This window comes from Perna viridis, chromosome 5 (genome assembly GCF_037379345.1).
Source record: "Perna viridis isolate PV_CMFRI_1.1 ecotype Kerala chromosome 5, ASM3737934v1, whole genome shotgun sequence".
In the NCBI taxonomy this organism is placed as follows: Eukaryota; Metazoa; Mollusca; class Bivalvia; order Mytilida; family Mytilidae; genus Perna; species Perna viridis.
The window spans coordinates 32,044,707-32,065,956 of record NC_142449.1 but is presented as its reverse complement, the minus strand read 5'-3'; the positions used below and the strand labels follow the sequence as shown (position 1 = coordinate 32,065,956).

The following is a 21,250-nucleotide window of genomic DNA, read 5'->3' as shown; positions in this document are numbered from 1 at the left end:
AAGTGCCCCCAACTCCCACACCAAGAAAATGCAAGATAAAATTATAAACATTCAAAGTAATATATTAATGTTACAATACTTACAATTAAGATATAGCAAATCAATATTTATTAGATTTGAAAGTAAAAATCATCACGATGAAAAATGAAAAAAATGAGAGAGGTTTAATTAATGATTTTGCATCTGCAACTTCAACCACGTTCAATTAAGTGTGAGTGATCAAACTCTTCACATAAAAGAATGAATAGACGAAGTCTGGCGAGTAGTACATATACATTAAGCACAAATGATTGTGATTTTAGCTGCGAAGTGGACACCAAGACGTGACATTTACGCTGTTGCCATACGCAACATGTCTTAACATTTCTTAACATTCTGTTTCCGTCAAAAATATGACAGCATTTAGTTTAAACATATTTATTCAGCAAGAATTTATGTCATTTAATACAAAACAATTTTATATCTGACAGGATCTGGAAACAAGCCTCAAGGCTTTTACAAGTCCATCTCCTGCGAAATTGACAACAATATAATACAAAGATTGTATGCTCTTAATACATGTAACATAATTTAAACTGTTGACAAATTGTGGAAAAGGAAATGGTAAAGAGTTCAATTTGGAAAAAATGAAATTAATCAAGATGCAAGTCAGTTAATAAATCTCTTACTCATTAGAATAAATTTCTGCACCTTGATAAAAACTTGCTTATTTTGATCATCGGTTTTCTGACCAGAACCAAATAGTAAACTATCGGTATTTAACATATCTGGTAAATTTAGGGAAAATATTCTCATTGCGAAGTTCTCGATATCTATCACAATGTAATAAGAAATGAAATATTGGTTCACTTCTACCGCAAACGCAATTCAGTGAATCCACTAGATTGCGGGAAAAAGATCTACAATTCATTCGCAGTCTACCATGTAAAATATGACCAATTCTTGATCCGCTATGATAATAGGCAGCATTTATGTTACTACAAATATCATCAATGACGAGATACTCCAAAAGAGGCAAAAATACACAATGTACTATCTTTCTGTAATAAAATACTTGAGATTTAAAAACAAGACATGTCGGGAATCGAACAACAGATAAATTGTAAATGTAGAGTGTTTATTAGCTAAATAAAAATTCTACAAGTTCTTCTCGCAGATCCGGTCCTGATTTCTGTAAAAGAAACAATAGTTACTATGACTATTAACCCAAATGTTTCTTGAAATTTTAACGCAAGGAAAAAGAAAAACTACAATAACACTGTATCAAATGATATTACTGCTAAGAAACAACTTCAGAGATATGTAATAGGCGTCATAATTGTAATCCTAAAGTTTTGGAATCTTAATTTCACACTAAAAACAAAGAATGACTCTTACATTTCCTGGTATATTTATGTTGTTCCAACAGTGAAGTGCTCTAGCTGTTGAAATAACAAATACTCCACAGTCTCCTGCTGAAGTCCTATATTCTAACCTCTGAAAGAAGTTTGTTTGTTTGTTTGTTGGGGTTTAACGTCCGAGCAGCAATATTTCACCTATATTCAGACGATGAGCATGAAATTGATGATTAAATGAACATGAAATGATGATGAAATGAAAAGGGAATGGGACACAAGGACAATGGGGTCGACAAATTTTGATTGCCACCGGAAATAGGGAGAGGTGGGTAGGGTCGGGCAATTTAGCCTCCTGAGCCCTATGGTTCCTACTCCGGGAGAATACCACAGTAGGGTTCTTTAACGTGCGAGGAACGTGGCATCTTTTCCAACACGGTGCACCACTATGGTTTGCGGTCAGGTTTCCCGTATTATAGCCTGACAACCCCAGCATGTAACACGCCAGGGGTACCCCATTCCACCACCTGGGGCACACATCCCAGTTGCTCTGTGGGCATAGTGCCCTAGCCCCCCGGCTAGGGTTCTGAGCACTATTTAATCGCCTTTTACGACAAGCTTAGCGCTGCTGCAGGCCTATTCTTTTGACACCCGGACCTGCACGGGGCTCTGAAAGAAGAAGTACTCATCAAATGATAACGTGTATAGATGTCCCAAAAATTCCGGGTACAATTTCTGACTTCGAAATAATATATTCAACTTAGAAATTCAATTTGTAATATTAAAAATTCATTTTCTAATATTACAAATTAGAAATTCAATTGAAATTTTAATATCAAAAAATGATTTTTTAATATCAAAAAAGTATTTTTTTAATATTAAAAAAGTGTTTTGTGATATAAGAAATCCAATTTGTAATATTAGAAAATGAATTGGTAATATTAAAAAATCATTTTTAATATAAGAAAATGCTCATTTTTTGTCCACTTTAGCTTGCCATATACAACTGTTTACTTAATATGTTACAGCTAAAGATAATCTCGAAGTGAGAAATGCACACCCTCTTACCCATTTGGTAACATGCACCTCTTGACCTCCATATTGAATCGGATCAAAATCAAAAATAGAAGGTGCACATTGTGAATATGAGAAGTGTTGTCCAATTACATTCGATGGAGTAGGAAGAGTAACGAATTAGAGGTGTTATTCTTCTTCGCAACGGAATGAAAGAAATAGAAAGTACGGACGGAAGAAAGGACAGATGGGCGGACTACGGGGCGCCAAATGGGACTTGATCTTTTTTGTAATCAAAATCGATTTTGTGTACACAAAATTGAATTCCGTCATAACAAAATAATTTTTGTCGTACAAAACTATGATACACAGACTTGTTTTATGATCACTTCATTTTTTTTCATGTTTTTGTTGAGACAAAATTCAATTTTGTGTCGCAAAAGTCAATTCTGTGTCACGAAATTCAATAAAATTCAATTTTGTGAGACAAAAGTATATTTTGTGCCACAGAAGTAAATTTTGTACGCAAATTACTTTTCGCTCCCATTACGATTTTTGTAAGAAGGCCTCTCATTGGATAAAGTAACCGCGGGTCATGCAGATCTCCGGTTACTTCGAGCAAGGTAATATCATATAGAGGGCATCTCGGTTGGTATAGCATGTACGGGGGACCCAAAGTGTCAATTATGGGATATACGGATGTAAACCATTATAACTTTGAACACTTTGCGCATAGTGTCATCACCGAATTAGGGCAAGCATATTTCTCTTAGATGTTGCTTTTTCTAAGGGGCTACACAAAAGATATAGTGAATAGAGGGCATCTCGGTTGGTATCGCATGTATGGGGGACCCAATGTGTCAATTATGGGATCTACGGACGTAAACCATTATAACTTTGAACACTTTGCGCATAGTGTCATCCCCGAATTAAGGCAAGCATATTTCTCTTAGATGTTGCTCTTTCTAAGGGGCTACACAAAAGATATAGTGAATAGAGGGCATCTCGGTTGGTATCGCATGTACGGGGCCCGAAAGTGACAATTATGGGAATTACGGACGTAAACCATTATAACTTTGCGCACTTTGCGCATAGTGTCATCCCCGTATTAGTCCTATCTTAAGGGCTACACAGTAGGTATTCCTTTTATTCTTTTGGGAAAGTGTGTAGAAATACTTGTTTGACGATAAAACTTCAAAAAGGGAACAGACATGGGTATGGATTTCTGTATAATTGACATAATATCATTTCTGTGGGTAATTAATGCGTTTAGTAGCTGTAAGAATTATTTAACGATATGTAAGGTAGATGTTATTATGCACTACATAAATGGGCAGGGTAAAATCACTACTACTGAAATCGTGAAATTATTAAAAAAGAACAAAAAGAACAAATAAAAACAAAACAAAAAAAATTGGCCAAAACCTTAAAACAAATTTGATCATTTAAATAGAGAAAGTGAAGTATATAAAATATATATCTAAATCTTTCGAATTAGATATATTTCTTATCATTACTCTGTCAAAAACAATTATATAACCAATACAAAAATACAAAAATTACAAAAGGAAAATCTCGAAATCGGGGTAGAATCGTGTTTTTAACAATTTCAAAGAAATGACTTGTTATTAATTCATATTTTTAAATCCTCGACTCGACATAATACATTATATAGTACATGTATTTAATATTATGATGAAATGATAACTTACCTTGGAATTAATTGGCATGTGATGACACCGTCCACAAAACATGCATCGGCACCAAGGATTTTCTGTAGTTTTATAAAGGTTCTAGTACTGCGATACTCCGTCGAGGTAGGCTTTGACATTTTTATTTTTCTAATTTTATCGGAAATGATAAAGAGATAAGAATGGGCACATAAATTTCACACTTCAGTATTTAAGAAAACTCTTTATTTTGTTATCATGACAGATTACTGCCATCACCTTTAAACTCATCTCTTAGTGTGGAAAGAACTTCTTGTGATATTCATAATCCTTGCAATTGGTGGGAGATAATTACGTAAAAGTTCGTAAACTGTATGTGTACCCGATCTGAATCTCAACCTAATGTAGTATTCATGTGAACAACTACAATATATAATAGGAAGACATTTTTTTTAAAGTTCACACCGTGCAATCCCGGCTTGGTATCATAGGTCAGCCTTGGTCAGGGCATTGAATTAATCTGACCTGATAAAGTGCAGTCGTGGATAAAAAATATCAATATTCATATTACCTGGGAAACCGACAGTGACCGTAGGTCTACCCCCACCCTACTATTCACAACTCCAAAACGCCGCTCATCACGCTTAGGGGTAATTCCTCTGTGAAATATATTATTCGACCTATGCACAGTATATTCTAGGGACAAAATATATAATTCATAAAAAAGTGATTCATTTTCTATGTGACGATTTTTTTTGGTCATTTGTTTAATTTTTTTATTGATGAAGAGTAAATATAGCGTGAAAACTTCATCGCGATGTAATAACTGAATAACGCAAAGCAATTTTTTGTTGTTATCTGTCAGGATTCGACATGTATGAAAATACTACCTGCACTCTAGCGCCCTCGGCCACTTCATATTTTTTTAATGAACAAAGTTGACACATATCCAATATGGACAGACATGTTGAACACAGTCAATTATTCAGCAGCAATATATATAAGCACAAGAACGTACTTTCAATAATTTGTAACACACATTAATATTATTATAGTTAAGTCGCCAAAACGAAGTTTTGCAACTTGTATGTTTTTGATTTTTCTTCTTGTGAACGTAAAGATGTCCGAGCGATGACTCGGCGACCGTTTATTTGATTCATACCAAACTCAAAAATCAAGCATACTTAGGGGTTGTGCATACAATTTATGAATTTTAAAATAGCCACCAAAAAAAAAAAAAAAAAAACGAAAATGAGAAAACAATCCATAAAATTACTGGTACTATTTAGATACAAGTGTGAAAGTAAATATAAATAGCAATTATTGACTTGCTGTCAACACAGGTATCAACACTTTCTTTAATAAAGCCGCATTTTATTCGAAATGGTCTTCAAACGGCAAAGTTTCCACATTGTTTGATTTTTCTAGGGATAACGTAAACACGGCCTTCCAAATTCAATTTTGGCTTCATAGTTTGGTTGATTCCGACTTTTTACAGGTTTTGACAACTTTTGTGTTTTGCATGTATGCAAACACAGTATCACTTGCTTTATTTTGTTTTTTAGTTGCTTCGTTAATGTTTATATTGAAGACAAGTAATGCCCGTATTGATTAACATTAAATTATAACTATATTTAGTATAATAAACAATAATATAAACCGACTTCAGAACAAAAGTATTTTTAAGCACTTGTACTGATGAACATGATCACATATTGTAGTAGACATGGATTGTGGGCCAGTCCGTTAGAATGTGAAATCTTTCTTTTGTCTGCTTTTTTGTCTTTTTGTATCAATACATGTAATTCTTTTCCATTCTTACTGATATTTTTTTTATTTACCAGAAACATATTTTGCTCAGTGGAAATAAATGCTACGTAGCACGAATAATGTGCATGTACTCCATTTTATACTACGTAAACTCTCTTTTTTATTTTCAATGTAAATAACGTCAGCTCTAGAGATGCAACTTCAAAATAAGTTGCAGTGCCTTAGAATATTTAATATGCTGTTTTTAGCAGAAATGATCGGTAAACGAATAATATCAAACGCTACGTTAAACGTCAAAAGTTATATTATACAGACATGTGCCATGTGGATAGATAACGTTCACATAGGTACAATATCAACGGACAGCACAATCATTTTCTATCTTAAATTTATTTGTCAAATGTTAATGTGTCATTGTCTATGTAGTCATAAAATTAAATGATTAAATTCAGTTGCCATTTAATATTCATTAAAATACGTAAAAAATCATGGATAAATACGTAATCTGCCGACAGCGAATACAGAAAAAAAGACAAACTTCTTCTCGAATCATTTATCTCCCGTATAAACCAAACATATGTCTTAAGCGAACAAAAATTGCGGTTTAAAGTTGATTTGGTTTCCACATCCATCTATCCATCTATCCATCTATCATAAAATTTTCTTACCATCGTGGGTACCATCGTTACCATCATCAAAAATTTTATCAAACTTAAAAGTTATGAAAAATAATAGTAAACTAGTTTACTATTCATTTGTCAATAGTGAATAATGAATAGTGAACTGTACTCCAACTTCAGTCCGGTGAACTACTCATCCTTAAGAATGTTTGCTGGTAATATTCAGCCTTTTTGTCAGATTTCCAGCTTTTGTCCATTTGATAGTATATATTTTTAATACTTTATTGTTTATATATGCCCAGAGATCCCAATTTTTCTTTTCGTAATTTCATTAAACACACTTTAAAATGTTATTTAGGAAGTTTTTATGAAATTCTTAGATAAAACATACCAAGGCAAAACCTATGTGAATCTACGGTATTTGTTTTCCGCAAATTTGTTAAAAGCTTATATCTCTAAAACAAGCACCCTTACCCATCTTTTTTTTCTTATGATGTTCTATCATAAAAACAAAAACTATAAATATTATGGTATTCTTTTGAGTTGCAAATTTGGCAACCTTTCAATTATAGTTAAAAACAAAAACCTTCTTAATTAAATATTGAAATTATGTAGCACAAGTTTACGACCGATTAAAAATCACTGAAGTTATAATACTTTTGTATGTGATACCCCATAAATTATAGAGTTATGAAAAGCGACAAGATGAACTGAACTAAAAAAAAATATAGAGTCAATGACAACACTAGAAATAAATTTGCATTGATACATTGGAAATGACTTGCTTCAGCAAAATCATTTCGTTAGACTAAAGATTGACTTTACAGAACAAGATCATTCAGAAGTTAAATATTCTAGCATAAAAAAAACTATAAATATTTTCCAACCCTTTAAAGTCCTTGTTAATCTGAAATAGAGCATCCGTAAGATCACCCCAGTATTTTATTGTGACTCGTCACTGTGTGTATTGTTGTTGTTTGTCTTCCTTTTATTTGTTCTTGTCAATTAAAGCATATTATCGAACACGTGTTTTCCCCTTGATATCCCCATTTCCATCGGTACTTCGGTATATTTGAATAACCTTTTCAATTCCCGCTTTAAATGTTTGACAACATCAAAACTTCGTAGTATGGGCCGTAAAGGGAAGACTTTTAATGTTGAACAATGTTCATAAATTAATTTGGTTTGTCACTGGAAAAAAATTGAAACAGGATTGCTTTTATTTTTTTTATTTTGAGAAGTAACATTAATCGCTTTACCTGCTCTTTAAAAAGATCAAGTTTAGTAAAAAAAACCCGAAGAAACCTTTTTGAAGCCCACATCAAAATAAAACTTCATTTAAAACGCTAGTTTTGAGTTTTCTTATATAAATAAAAGTCTTTTCATTAGATGTTCAAATATAAAAAAAAGAAAGAACTGTTTCAACATGCATCTATATTTTGCAATAAGTTATTGAAAAAACAAGAAAAATGACATTGAGTGGACATAAATTTAGATTTGTGAATGCCACATAATTTATTCATCACAAAATGGAACAAATATATCATTTGAAATATAGTACTTACCTAATTGGTACATTATTGAAATCTATTGATAATGCCGTTATTATGTCCAAGGTATATTTAAAAAAAAAATCCGGTAGTTGGATCCCTTCAGCACCTGCGTATGGAGTGTTCATATCACAACTCATACGTTATGCCAGAGCTTGCCGAAACTACGCATGCTCCCAGTTTTTAGTGGAGTCCCAGTTGCTCATTTACTTTTGTTACTTTGTATGTATGATTTTAGTTACTTTATGTTCTTTGTTTTGTGTGTCTGTTTTCCATGTCTGGTCTTTGTCCTTGGATTACATTCTTTTGATTACCGCTATAACCTTGGTTCCCTAGATTCCTCTTACAGACAAAGCATAATAGGAAATTTTATAGTCTTTTATGATGATATAATTGTTCGACTAATTTCATTTTTTTAAACCGTGTGAAGTTTTATTTTAAAGGGTTCTATGTTTTTTCAATATGATAGTTTTTGGAAACACTTGTATTTCTTACAACAATGCATAATAAGTAGCAGTCTCAATAGACACAAACGCAATCATGTTGTCCTTTTGAGTTGCGAATCTGGCAACCTTTCGATTATGGTTAAAAACAAAAATCATTCTATTTGAATATTTAAATTATATTAAACATGATTAAAATCGATTTAAAATCACTGATGTTATATAACCTTGTTGTAAATTTGTTTTAACAGAGCTATGCCATTGCTGAATTTTCAACCAAATTGGACATTCTTCATTAGTAACTGTGTCAGTCCAGATGGCTCTAATATAAAATGTTTTCTTACAAGAAGATGTTTTATGTAAAAAGAAATTATTATATTATAGTTTTAAAACATCCCACTTCAATAGTTCATTCTTAGAATGAGCGTAGTCCAACCTTCGTTGATGTCTTTCTCTGGCCTTCACCCTCCATAATCAGTACATAATCAGAACTGCATGGGTATTGTAAGAAGTGCAGAAACCGCGACATGTTTCGACAAAGAATCGAAGTAATTTTAAAAGCTAAAATACAAATAATTCTTTCCACAAACGCGGCTAAATCTCTAGCTTTGACACGAGCGTGTAAGAAATATTAATTATACAATTGCATTTTAGCCGTTAGTAAAGTATCTGAAGCAGGATACTTTATAAACATCATTAGAAATAACTTCACATTATATAATCTACATGACTTGCATCTACATATTCAAGTGAGAAAAGAAAAATATGAGTGTATAAAGTAGGTTAAAACGAAACATGGACGCATTTTTACGACACATAATTGTCTAGCAGAAGGTGGAAGAGTTTACCAATGCTAATTGAAAGTAAAGACGTATTATTCATATTTTAAGTTAGTGAGAAAAAACATGGTCTATGTATTCATTTGAAAAAGTAAAAAAAAAATGTCGGAAAATAAATACACCTCTGTTTTGTTCCAAATGATTTCAATGTTAATACAAAGAAGCTCGGAACGTTCGGTTGATTGTAGCACAGTGTGAAGACTTGTTTGTACACTCTGTTAATGATGGCAACAAAAAGGGTGAAGAATTATCAATGTACTGTCCATGTTTTGTTTGTCAATAAAGTTTCTTTCCTGTCATGTGTTTCGTTTACAAGAAATATGGTATATTTATTTAAAATTGTATATATATTTAGAAAATATGGGGCAAAAACCAGTTTCTGTTCAGTTTAATTCATGAAATACTGACTTCGAAGTTGAATCCAGATTTTGACAAGCCATTTTAATTTTATGTCATTCAATTGTTACGTCATTATTAGCATTCGTGGATACAGAACGATTTTTCAAACCTGGGCTGCCGTAGGCTATGAAAAAAAAAATATATATATATATGTATAATGCTACATCAATTTGGTCGGTTGAATGTAGAGTTAATCTATGCTTATTCAAAACATTACGGTGCATGTCATATCTGGAAAATGAGAATACGAAAAAGAAAACTGAAATGAATGAAATAAGTTTTTTTCTGCCATAAATAACGCTTACGAATAAAAAATACGCATGAGAGAAAAGTTATACGCTCTTGATTTTATTCATTGTGTAAGCAATCAAAATGATGACTTTGACGACTTCAGAGGCGATTCGTGTTTATTTGTTCACAAAGAGAGTTAAGAAAGAGTAATCAAGGGAACCAAAATATAGCGGTAATCAAAGGAATGTAATCCAGCGACAAAGACCAGACATGGAAAACAGACATACACAACAAAGAATATAAAGTAACTAAAATCATACATACAAAGAAACAAAAGCAAATGAGCAACTCGGACTGCTGTAAAAATTGGGAGCATGGACCAGGTGCACCGATAGTAAGCGTCCTCTGCTTTTCTATAAACACCCGCCGAGTTGCTCATAAAACAGTAAAACGAGGAAAAGAAAACTATGACCCATTAAGTAAATCAGTTTTCATGGTGCAGATGGATACACCATAACGATCCACGAATTCATGATGACGACCATAAAACTTCTATAGTGATGACTTCAATCCTGTAGCAACATAACCCTGTTCCAGAAGCCTATTTGTTAGAGTTCTAGCGCGATACAAAAAATCTGCGTAGTTTCGGCAAGCTCTGGCATAACGTATTAGTTGTGATATGAACACTCCATTCGCAGGTGGCGAAGGGATATTGCCACAGATTAAAGGAAAGTTGACAATTCTGAATGAAAAGTCGTAAAGTTTGGTCAATAGTTTTCTTTTACCATCAATTTCTAAGTGTGGGTCAAGATATGAGGCTGACTTCACAGTGTCTGTAGTATCCTTTATCTCAATTTCTTTTGGGTAGATGCGATGTATCAAATCCCCGAAATTAGGATTGTTTAAAGATAATATGTCATCTATATAGCGGAAACTGAGATTGCTTGATCTAGCCAAACGACATTCTTTCTGATCAGATCAGCTATAAAGTCAGTGTCATAAAAGTGAAGGAATAGGTCAGCAAGTAAAGGAGCACAATTTGTTCCCATTGGAATGCTGACCGTTTGTTGAAAAACACGTCCACCACACTGGACAAATATGTTGTCGATTGGAAATTCCAGCATTTTGTAAACATCTTCCTCTGTATATTTGGAAGATGATTTGGAATTATTTCTTACATAGTATGAAAAAAGCATTGGATGCACGGTCTTTTCACTCGTTTTAACCCATTTTTGGTGTGTCATCACTTGTAAAAGAAAGGGTAATCAAGGAAACCACAATTCTAGTGGAAACAAAAAAAAGAATGTTATCCAGGGACAAGGTCCAGACATGGAAAACACACACACACACAACAACAATGAGTATAACATAAACAAAATAATACATACAAAGTAACAAATGTAAATGAACAACTCGGACTCCAGTAAAAACTGGGCTCATGAACCAGTTGCACCAATAGGGTAAGCGTCCGTTGCCTTTCCTACAAACACAAGCCCATTTAATCATAAAAAGTCAAGTCCTGGGTAAACGAAAGAGGAAGAAAAACTATGACACGATCTATAAATCAGGTTTCATGGTGCAGTTGAATACACCGTAACGATCCACGAGTTCATGATGACGACCATAAAACTTCTGTGGTGATGTCTAACATAACCTTGTTCCAGAAGCCTAATAGTAAGAAGTCTAGCGCGATGCTAAAAGTCTGCGTACTTGCTAGATGTTCAATAAGTAATGGTATTAGAACTTTCTGTCAGACAAACATAGCCATATCTTTGACACCAACTTGACACAGTAGCTGCTATTGAACACCTTTATTAATATGAATCAATACAGGCGACAGTGATTCCGCCGTGTAAATATTTAAAAATGGAGGAAAAACAAAAGCTTCATTAGGTGAATGTTAATTATGATCTAAAAGTACCACTTTATAAATTAAAGGATAAAAAATAACTGTACATCTATATTACAAGTGTAATGAACATTATGTACCATTTCTACGCCTTATGGAAAAAGGTAAGCAAACGTAAGTATTAACACCATATGACATGATATGAATAATATAAATAGTCTACCAAATGATATATACAAGATGTGAACTATTTCTATAAAAAATACTGTAATCTTTAAACCTACCTTAATTTCCGAATACTATTTACATTTAATAGGATGTTTTTCGTTAATTTTGAATTGTTTTAAATCATTGTTTTAAAGTTTTGAACTATGATATATATACTGAATTTAAGTTTTTTTTTCAAAACAAAACTATTCCTACTGAAAACACTTTGATTTTAATGATAAATGTGAAACCTAATTATGAACACACGTCTTTTTTGGTAATTTGTTATTTTTATTGATATTCTGATGCATATAATGTCTCAATTTGGAATGTACACCTTTAAAGAATGTCAAAAGATCTAAATAATTGTCCGCAAAAATCTTTTCACAAAAATAAGATTGTTGGTATATAGTAGTTTTGTGAATAAAAATAGCAGTTGTTTCGTTATTGGACAAATTCATTCCATAATGAATCATTTTTGACTTCAATATCATCATCTCTAGGTTCGTTCGATCTATTTGATCTTAATATTAATGAATAGCTGTTCAAGTATTCCATGTCATTAGCGCGAAGTGGAACGTAAGGATTTAGGTATGCATCATTCTGTGTAGTTGTGTCCATTTCTATATCTGGTTTCATCTGTTTTTGGATTGGTTTAAAGTCTCTGATATGTTGCAGCCCAAAACATTTTTCTTTATTATCATCTGAATGTATGTTTCGATTAACCTCGCATGTATGAAGTTTGTTTGCACCGACATTTTCCTGGCTTTGGTAAGTAGCCAAAGTAATTTCTTTTCCAGAATCATGTAGAGTAGAAATAGCATCACCTCTAGTTGTGGATCGTTGCTGAGACGAAGTATCTTTATTGTGAAAATTTCTATTTGCAAATAGACCGGCAATGTCACTTTCACTAACATAGTCATAATGTGTCATTTTCCTTCCGTCAACCGAGTAATAATGGAAAAGATCGTCCTGGACCTCGTTTGAAATATCGTCGTAGTAATTTATTTCTTCTGGTCTATGTTCGGTATTGTTTTCTAAGTTGTCTTTCATTCCATTATGATTGCATAATTTGTTCATTAGAATTATACAACAAATACACAATACAACAGTTAAACCAGCTGCCAATGCAATCAAATAAAGGTTTTTTTCGATGGAAGAAACCTAAAACAAACATGATTGATAATTAATAGTACAAGAATAGACTGATTTGTGTAAATTCTGTGTGCAAGATTATTGATAAGCGCGAGTAAATGCTACACTTTTCCATATGCCTCTACATTGCAGAAATATTATTTGAGCCTGTTCAGAATTGAATTGAACACGAACAGGTCAATTACAACATCAAAAAGTTTTGTTATTATTGTTGTAGTATTATCTTTTTGCCCATTTCCGAAAACGCAAACTTACTTTTTTCTCACAAGCTCATATGTTGTTTCATTGAAAGGTTAAGATTTCTTCATTGTGTCTTGGTTAATGTGTTACATTTGTGAAATCACGTTGCTTATGGAACTTGGATATGTTTTGTTTATTGACTGTATTTATTGACTATAGAAAAATCGGACAAATTTCACAAAGATGAATTTATATTATTCGACATTACTATTGTTTTTTTATGTGGATAGAATGCATAATTTAGTTTGATTCATCTTTCCTTGTCTAATAATATTGTTATTTCTAGGCGTCGTTTATCAAATTATTTTGCCAAGTCTTTAAATCGTCATTATACCGTAAGAAAACTGTAGAGTGAACACTTTTGTACTAAATCGGATGATATCCTGTCAATTTTAACACAAATAAATGTTGTGCCGTCACTTAAAAGAAGTGATATTCAGTCAATGTCTGTATATTACTTGTAAACATACGGTAAGTTTATCCTACTAGAACGTTTACAGTATATATATCTTTCTTTTGAGTTAAGACGATGAATGTAAGACGAGATAATGCGCGAAAACGTGGAATTTCTTAAGGCTGGTATCGGAAATCTAAGATCTTCTATAGGTACTCACTATAGAACATGATTGATTGTTGGGGTTTAACGCGCGACCAGCAATATTTCAGATATATTAATGCGATGAACATGAACGGGATGATAAAATGAACATGAAATAAAATGATGATGAAATGATAAAGGGATGGGATGTAAGGGCAACGAGGTCGATATATATTTAGATCGCCACTAGAAAAAAGGGGATGGGTAAGATCGGGCAATTTTGACTCCTGTGGCGGAGCGCAAAGGTTCATACTCCTATCGAATACCACAGCAGGGTTCTTTAACGTGCGATGAACGTGGCATCTTTCCAAACACGGTGCTACACTATGGTTTTCGGTCAGGTTTTCCGTATTATAGACTGACAACCCCAGCATATAGTACACAAGGGGTAACCCATTCCACCACCTGGGGCACACAATCCAGTTGCTCTTTGGACAGAGCGCCTCGCCCCGGTTAGGTTTCTTAGCACTATCTAGTTGACTTGCACTTCATGCTTAGCGCTGCTGCAGACCTATTCGTTTGACACCCGGACCTGTACGGGGCCAGCAAAGAACTTATTAATCGGTTGACACTGTGATCATTTAGGTGTTTATTTCCACAATGAAATCTTTTATCAAAGTAATAATTCTTTCACCCATTTAAAACATTTGTGCATCAATTTTACTGTAGTCATTACCACTTCATAATACATACAATCACCTTCAATAAGTACGTTCGTTCGTCAATTTAGTGGAAATCTCTTAAAATAAAACGGCGAGAAAATGGCGTATGATGTGTATCTGGTAAATTTCTGGCAACTTGAAAATAATGTAACGCTAGAGATGTCAGAACATATATATTTTAGGTAAATGATTATATATAACTTGTAAATATACGGTCAATTTGACGGCATGAAAAGTACGGTTTCATTATATAATTGTTTATCTGTACTTTTTTCCCGTTGATCTTGGTGACGGTTGTTTTACCACTCGTACAGTTCAAAATACTCAAAATGTTTTGTCCAAACATTAGGAATGGTTGTGACGTCATCAAAACTTTTTTTTTCAGATGTGTAAATGAAAATAACGCATACACTACGAATGACAAGTGTAGTCACATGTCTAGCTGTTTTGACGCCACACCTGGCCATAAACACTATTGTAAGTGGTGATGTATTTTCTATGTGTTGTGTTTATAATTATTTGTTTTAATCGTCTCATTCTTCGTTTTTATCATTGATGTTCAACTAGTTTCACGAAAAGTATAATAAAAGAGACGGTTTGACATACTTGCTTTTGTCGGAGCTTCCACTATCCATTCGGTCACTTCTTCCAGTCTTATAGTTTCAAAAAGAACTGGAATATGTCATAGGTATGAAAACATGAATATCATCGCTTTCTTAATTTGAAAAGTTTATATGTAATAAGTAAAACTGGATGTTAAAGGCTAATTATCATTTTCTTTCTGAAAATACAATATATAAAATATTATATACAAAAAACCACGCAACAAGAATGTGCATGTTTCAGATTACATAGATGTGAATATGAAATTTCGAAGTTGGATACTTTTCTTGAATATTTCATGGTGAATCTAATATTGTCTTTTCTCACATTCTTTTAACAAGCCAGTCCATAATGTAACGGATATAAGATTTTTTTTACGAAATATATTTCAAATTTGAATTGCTCATATCCCTTTTCTTCAGGGATTTGTTTTCTACCATTTCACCACTATTTTTCCATGACAAAAAACCAATAAATCATATTTCTGCGAGACTTAAGTGATTATGTAAGTTTTTCTTAACAGGTCAGTTTTAGACGAACGTTTTCGGGTGTTTCTAGAAACGCAGAGAACGCTTACCCTACCGATGCACCTGGTCCATGCTCACACTTATTGGTGGAGTCCGAATTGCTCATTTCCATTTGATACTTGTATATATGATTTTAGTTACTTTATGTTCTTTTTTTTGTGTATGTCTGTTTTCCAAGTCTGGTCTTTGTCCCTGGATCACATTCTTATGATTACCGCTATAAACTTGTATAACTGGTTGTGGCTTGCTTTCAACATCAAGTCGAATTCAATGTACCGATGTTACGACTTCACATCGGAAGTTTGAATTTTGAACTTTATTATGTAAGGCAACAAAGCAAAGCTGCGATATTCTCAATAAAACATCGAGATATCCGTGGTGACCCGAGTGTTTCTCAATCAATACAACTGGGAGACAGGACAGATTTAGCTAAATTACAGAAGATTTCATGCTAAGCGATCATTTCACATTTTAATGTAAACATCCCACACTTATATAAGTAATAAGAACACAAACTATTGTAGTATTTAAGAGGTACATTTTGATCTCGTATGAAACTAGAATTGAATGTTCTACGACACCGATCTTCACGATCTGCAGCATAATGTGGTGCAGTAATGTATAATTATGCAGATCATATGATTGCACCTACGTGAGAAAGATTGCACACGGATAAGATAGCCAGTTTGATTGACAAATAAAAGCAAGGTAAACTCAATGGCAAGAATACGATATTGATACTCTTTGATTAGGATGAATATTGATGATCTTTAATTGATTTTTAATTTTTGATATATGCGCTTTTAGTAAATCCTTCTGTATTGTTATTCAATTAATTACCTTTTAACTACTAATTACTAATTCTTGCGCGAATTCCAATGCGTTTCAATTATAAATTTTATATCAGGTTTTGTCAAATTCATAAACGTTTGCAAAAAATGTTTGATTTGAAACCCCGACATGGCATAACTGTATTAAAAAAATTCTTTATACTTAAACATAAATCTTTTTGAGGCTTATGTTTGACACAATTTCCGTTATAATTATTAAAAAAAAGTATTTTAAGTATAAGAAAAACCTTCTTTGACATACTTTTTTGCGTTGTGGCTTCCACATTCAGGTCGGTTACTTTAGATAGGTTTGCACTGGATGTTTCACTGAGTACTGAAATAGTTTATACATATGATAAAGTATGTCATTGTTATTTTTTATTGGAAAAATAACTATATGCTAAATAGAATAGACCCAACCAAATCACGTACATTAGTAAAAAGTGGATATTTTAGACTGAAAGTAATTTTTTACACTAAAACAAGTTACCAAAATGTTAAAACAGGTGTCAGATTCCCGAAGGATAGACGCGACATTGTAAATAGGACTTGTCAAGTCAATTGTACCATACATCAATTGTATTCATTTCTGAAAGGTGATATGTTAATCTTAAACTGAAACTACATATACTGTAATTTTAAAGTGCTTTTTTAGACCAATTTCAAAAATACCTGTGATGCATGTGTCATTGTAAATAGGAGTGGACGAATTATGTATGAATCTTTTTCGGGGTTTTGGAACTAATAGATACGTACGAAAATCATAAATGGCATAAACGTGAACATAATATAATTTTCTTTGGTTTGATCTTTACAAAATTCTTTCAAACCAGTGTATTATACTACTAATATCATTTTTTTGGAAACTCCCCGATATTCCTTTTTAATTTCAAATATAGAGATTATTTTAGCTTACCCAATTTTACTAATTTTATTTTCATCCTTGACTCCGATTGCCAGTCACAAATAAATTCACCAAAGTCGGTCAAGTTGATCGAAGAAATAAACAGATTAAACATTTTTTTTTCGGGAACCTTTCGGAAAACATATCTGCTGTTATCTATAAAAATCACGTTGTCTAATGTTGTGTTTTTCCAGTCGCTTAGTATTGTGTTTTCCCGTCGCCATCGCACAGAACGTGCATTAATGTTATGTTCTATTATGCAGTGCAGTGTGACATTTTCTCCCAAAGCTGCGTATATCGTTGTATTCATATTCACATTTTGAATTGAAGGAGAAACTAAAACCAAAAAGAAAACATTCAGTATACACACATGCACGACAGGAGCAATTGAAGAATGGCACAAATATCTGCTTATTCTATGAATGCACTTGGTAGGACTATTCGATGTTATATCTGGCTTTCTGTATCGAAATTTTAAATGTTTAAGTATTTCTTATAAACAATATTGTTTGATATTGATCTTCCTTTGTACTTGGTTTTACTGCTGCTAGTGAGATTCTAAGCCTTCACTTTTACAATCATGTAATTATACGTATCTTTGTCACTGATTTAAATGTAGTTTTTCTTGTGTACATGTAGTGAGGTCAATCTTAAAATTATTAAAGTAAAGCGTACTAATAAAAAAACCCTCAAAAGTACATATAATTATCACAAAAAATATAGTAAAAAATAGTAATAATATCTTTTTATCGTTTTTTTCAATGGAATATGTATTGTTTATAGGACTTCAAGAAGAATGGTGTCATGATAATGTTGTTAAAGTCGTTGACGAGGGAGACATTTCGTGTCTGGACAAAAGGTTAAAAATAAGGAGTGTGGAACTTCATGAAATTGTACCATATGATGCCATACCATAAAAATAAGGTTGGAATTGATTTCGTGTTTTTTGTCCAACTGTTTATAATTGAGGTGGCTAAAAGTGACTAAAACGGGTTTTTCATAATATTCGGACGAAACCATGACTTTAGTATCATTGGTTTCCATGAGCATATATCAAAGATTCCTAACCACACAAGAAATGCGAGAATTGACATTTGTGGAATGTAACTGGAGCTATTTTTGAAAAAAAAGACACTACAAAAAATGGCCACTTTTATTCCAGTGTCAAGCTGAATTGCGTTTCTAATACTAATGATGTGTCGTATCAATCTGCGCAATATTAAATCTGCTACTTGTTTATGATATACGTATGAAAGTTATTCATTTTGGAAAAAAAATAACTTTTGTGTGGTGTCATCTGCTATATTATTGCAAAATGTATAACCTACACTTAATGATCAACGTCACGTGATTGTCATTGAAACACGTCTTGTTAATGAAACTTACAAACTGGACAAACGAAATATATGAAACTAGTTATCATGTCAATATGGTAGTTTAGATGTTATATCGGATCCGATAAGTTTTTGTTTAATCTTAAGTATTATTAGAATCACATACTGTGTTGCAAAATCAGATTAACACATGTCAAAAGAAACCATTGATTGCAGTTGATAAACATGCTGTTCTGGATCCCGAATCTCATTCAGTGATGCGCTAGACTGCAATTAAAATTGAATCACCTTTAATTATTGGTTGTCACAAAAGTTATAACTTATGGTTAAGTAAGGATAAATATTCATATTTAATATTTCCAAAAGAGGAATCTGGGATAATTGAAAATGTGACTCTGAGACACTTTAAATATTTTGTATTCATGTCATTATTATCAGTTTTTTTTTAAGTTCATTTCTTGTACTGAACACATGTTATAACGTGTGTTCACCTGCCACATCAACAAGGTATAATAATGAATATGCTTATTCAACAACAAGAAAAGAATTAAAAAAAAACCGTTATCACCCACGGGCTGATAACTAGTTATTGTCCCGACTGATATAATTATTGCCCTGCATCGATAACGGACTTTTACACCCCGTATTATCAAATGTGCAAAAGCGAATGCATCAATATTTAAAAAAAAATGTTATAAAGAACATGCCAACATAATACTTTTCAATAATTTGAAAGACTTATAGAATACTAGATGTGTGTTACCTGACTTACTTCATCAGTCAAAGTTATTTAGAAGGCCACAGAAGAAAAGACATATTGCTACAGTATATGAAATGCAGGGTAGAAACTGCGCATGCTTGGAGATGTAACACGTCCGTTGAGTTTTACTGATGGGATTTTTATTATATAACAAATGTTATGATTGTGTTAGAGTAAATTGTTTGTTCTGCATTATCGCGTCATTATCTCCCTTTGTTTTCCATTGTATTTTTACAATTTATAGAGTAGAAGTAGATGCAGTTACAAATATAAAGAAATATACAAACATTTTACCTCAAGATTAGATATGATTTCTAATTACGCAATTGTAAGTAGAAAATTCAATTACTTACATTTTTGAAAAGTTCGATTCCAAACAAAAATAAATTATTTCCTTGTGTGATGCAAAAATCCACATAATGATTGCCCATTGAACAAAACGTCGACGGAAGTGACAAATTGATCTTTTTATTCATTTATATTTTGCTAATAGTCATTGACTGTTAACAAGGGAAATTTCGACCATTTAAAAAAAATCAATTAGAAATTGTGATTTAACTATTTCATAATATGTGTACGTCGTATTGTGATTATTAGTTGTTTCCGAGTTTCTCATTCATTTTTTTCTTTAGAGGTTTTACTTTTGTATATTTACGTTCTTTGTTGTGTGAACATCTATCTCCTGAAAGAATATAGACATTTGTTGTCAGCAGTTTACAATCATTTTTAAGTGTGTACTTTCCAACAGTTTTGCATTATAGATGTATGTTTATAGATGTTTAAACCATTTTCAATGTCATGATAGTTGTATGAATATTATTATTATGTTTGTGAGTACTTAGGCTGATATTTTGCATTGAATCTGGCTAGGACATTTATTTTGAAACATTATTTTTCGAATTCATAACATTACTTCATGTCCTGTGTGAAAGAAATGTCCAATTGACGGAAATTTTGTAACATTTACACTATACATATTGTCAACGTGAATGGGTATTGAAAATGTTATAATAGCATTTCTGCAACCATACATTTTTACGTTCTAAACACATTTCTAAGAATAATCAGGGGAATCAAGGTTATAGTGGTAATCAAAAGAATGTAATCCGGGGACAAAAACCAGCCATAGAAAACAGACATACACAACAAAGAACACAAAGTAACTAAAATCATACACACAAAGCAACAAATGCAAATAAGCAACTCGGACTCCACTAAAAACTGGGAGCATGGACCAAGTGCACCGGTAGGGTAAGCGTCCTCTGCTTTTCTAGAAACGCCCGTCGAGTTGCTCATAAAACGTCAAGTCCATGGTAGACGAAAGAGGAAAGGAACATTATGATACGTTGAACAAATCAGATTTCATGGCGCAGATGGATACATGTTTTCAGTCTGTTTAAGGAAACGTTATTATAACATTATAGTGAATGGTATTGAAAACGTTATTATAATATTGCTGCAACCATACATTTTTACGTTTAAAAAGATTTCTAAAAATGTTTTCAGTCTTTTTTAGAAAACGTTTCTTAAATATTTTTACTACGTTTTTTTTTTTGCTAGCTGGGAGTAAGTATATAAAATAATTATGAAAAAGACAACTTATCTATTTTTCTCATGTTAATAAAATATTTGTACGAGGTGAATGAACATGATATCAAGTCAAGTTAAATGCAATATTTGATCATAAGAGAAACATAAAGGCATAAATTGA

The 21,250-nt window shown here is 32.5% G+C and overlaps 1 protein-coding gene across 5 annotated transcripts in view; it reads right to left on the bottom strand.

The window, feature by feature from the left end:
* LOC148617096 (uncharacterized) overlaps window positions 1-21,250 on the bottom strand; it is a 56,320-nt gene that overhangs the window by 23,473 nt on the left and 11,597 nt on the right. For 2 of the 5 annotated variants that reach the window (XM_088584413.1, XM_088584415.1), the window contains exons 6-7: window positions 16,804-16,875; window positions 15,188-15,253 (exon numbers count right to left, since the gene is read on the bottom strand). In XM_088584413.1, coding sequence (XP_088440539.1) covers window positions 15,188-15,253; window positions 16,804-16,875 — 138 coding nt within the window. Of the gene's footprint in view, window positions 1-15,187; window positions 15,254-16,803; window positions 16,876-17,457; window positions 17,782-18,945; window positions 19,047-19,892; window positions 20,028-20,194; window positions 20,222-21,250 lie in introns of those variants that run through there. The other 3 variants (XM_088584417.1, XM_088584416.1, XM_088584418.1) reach the window with 3 other exon arrangements.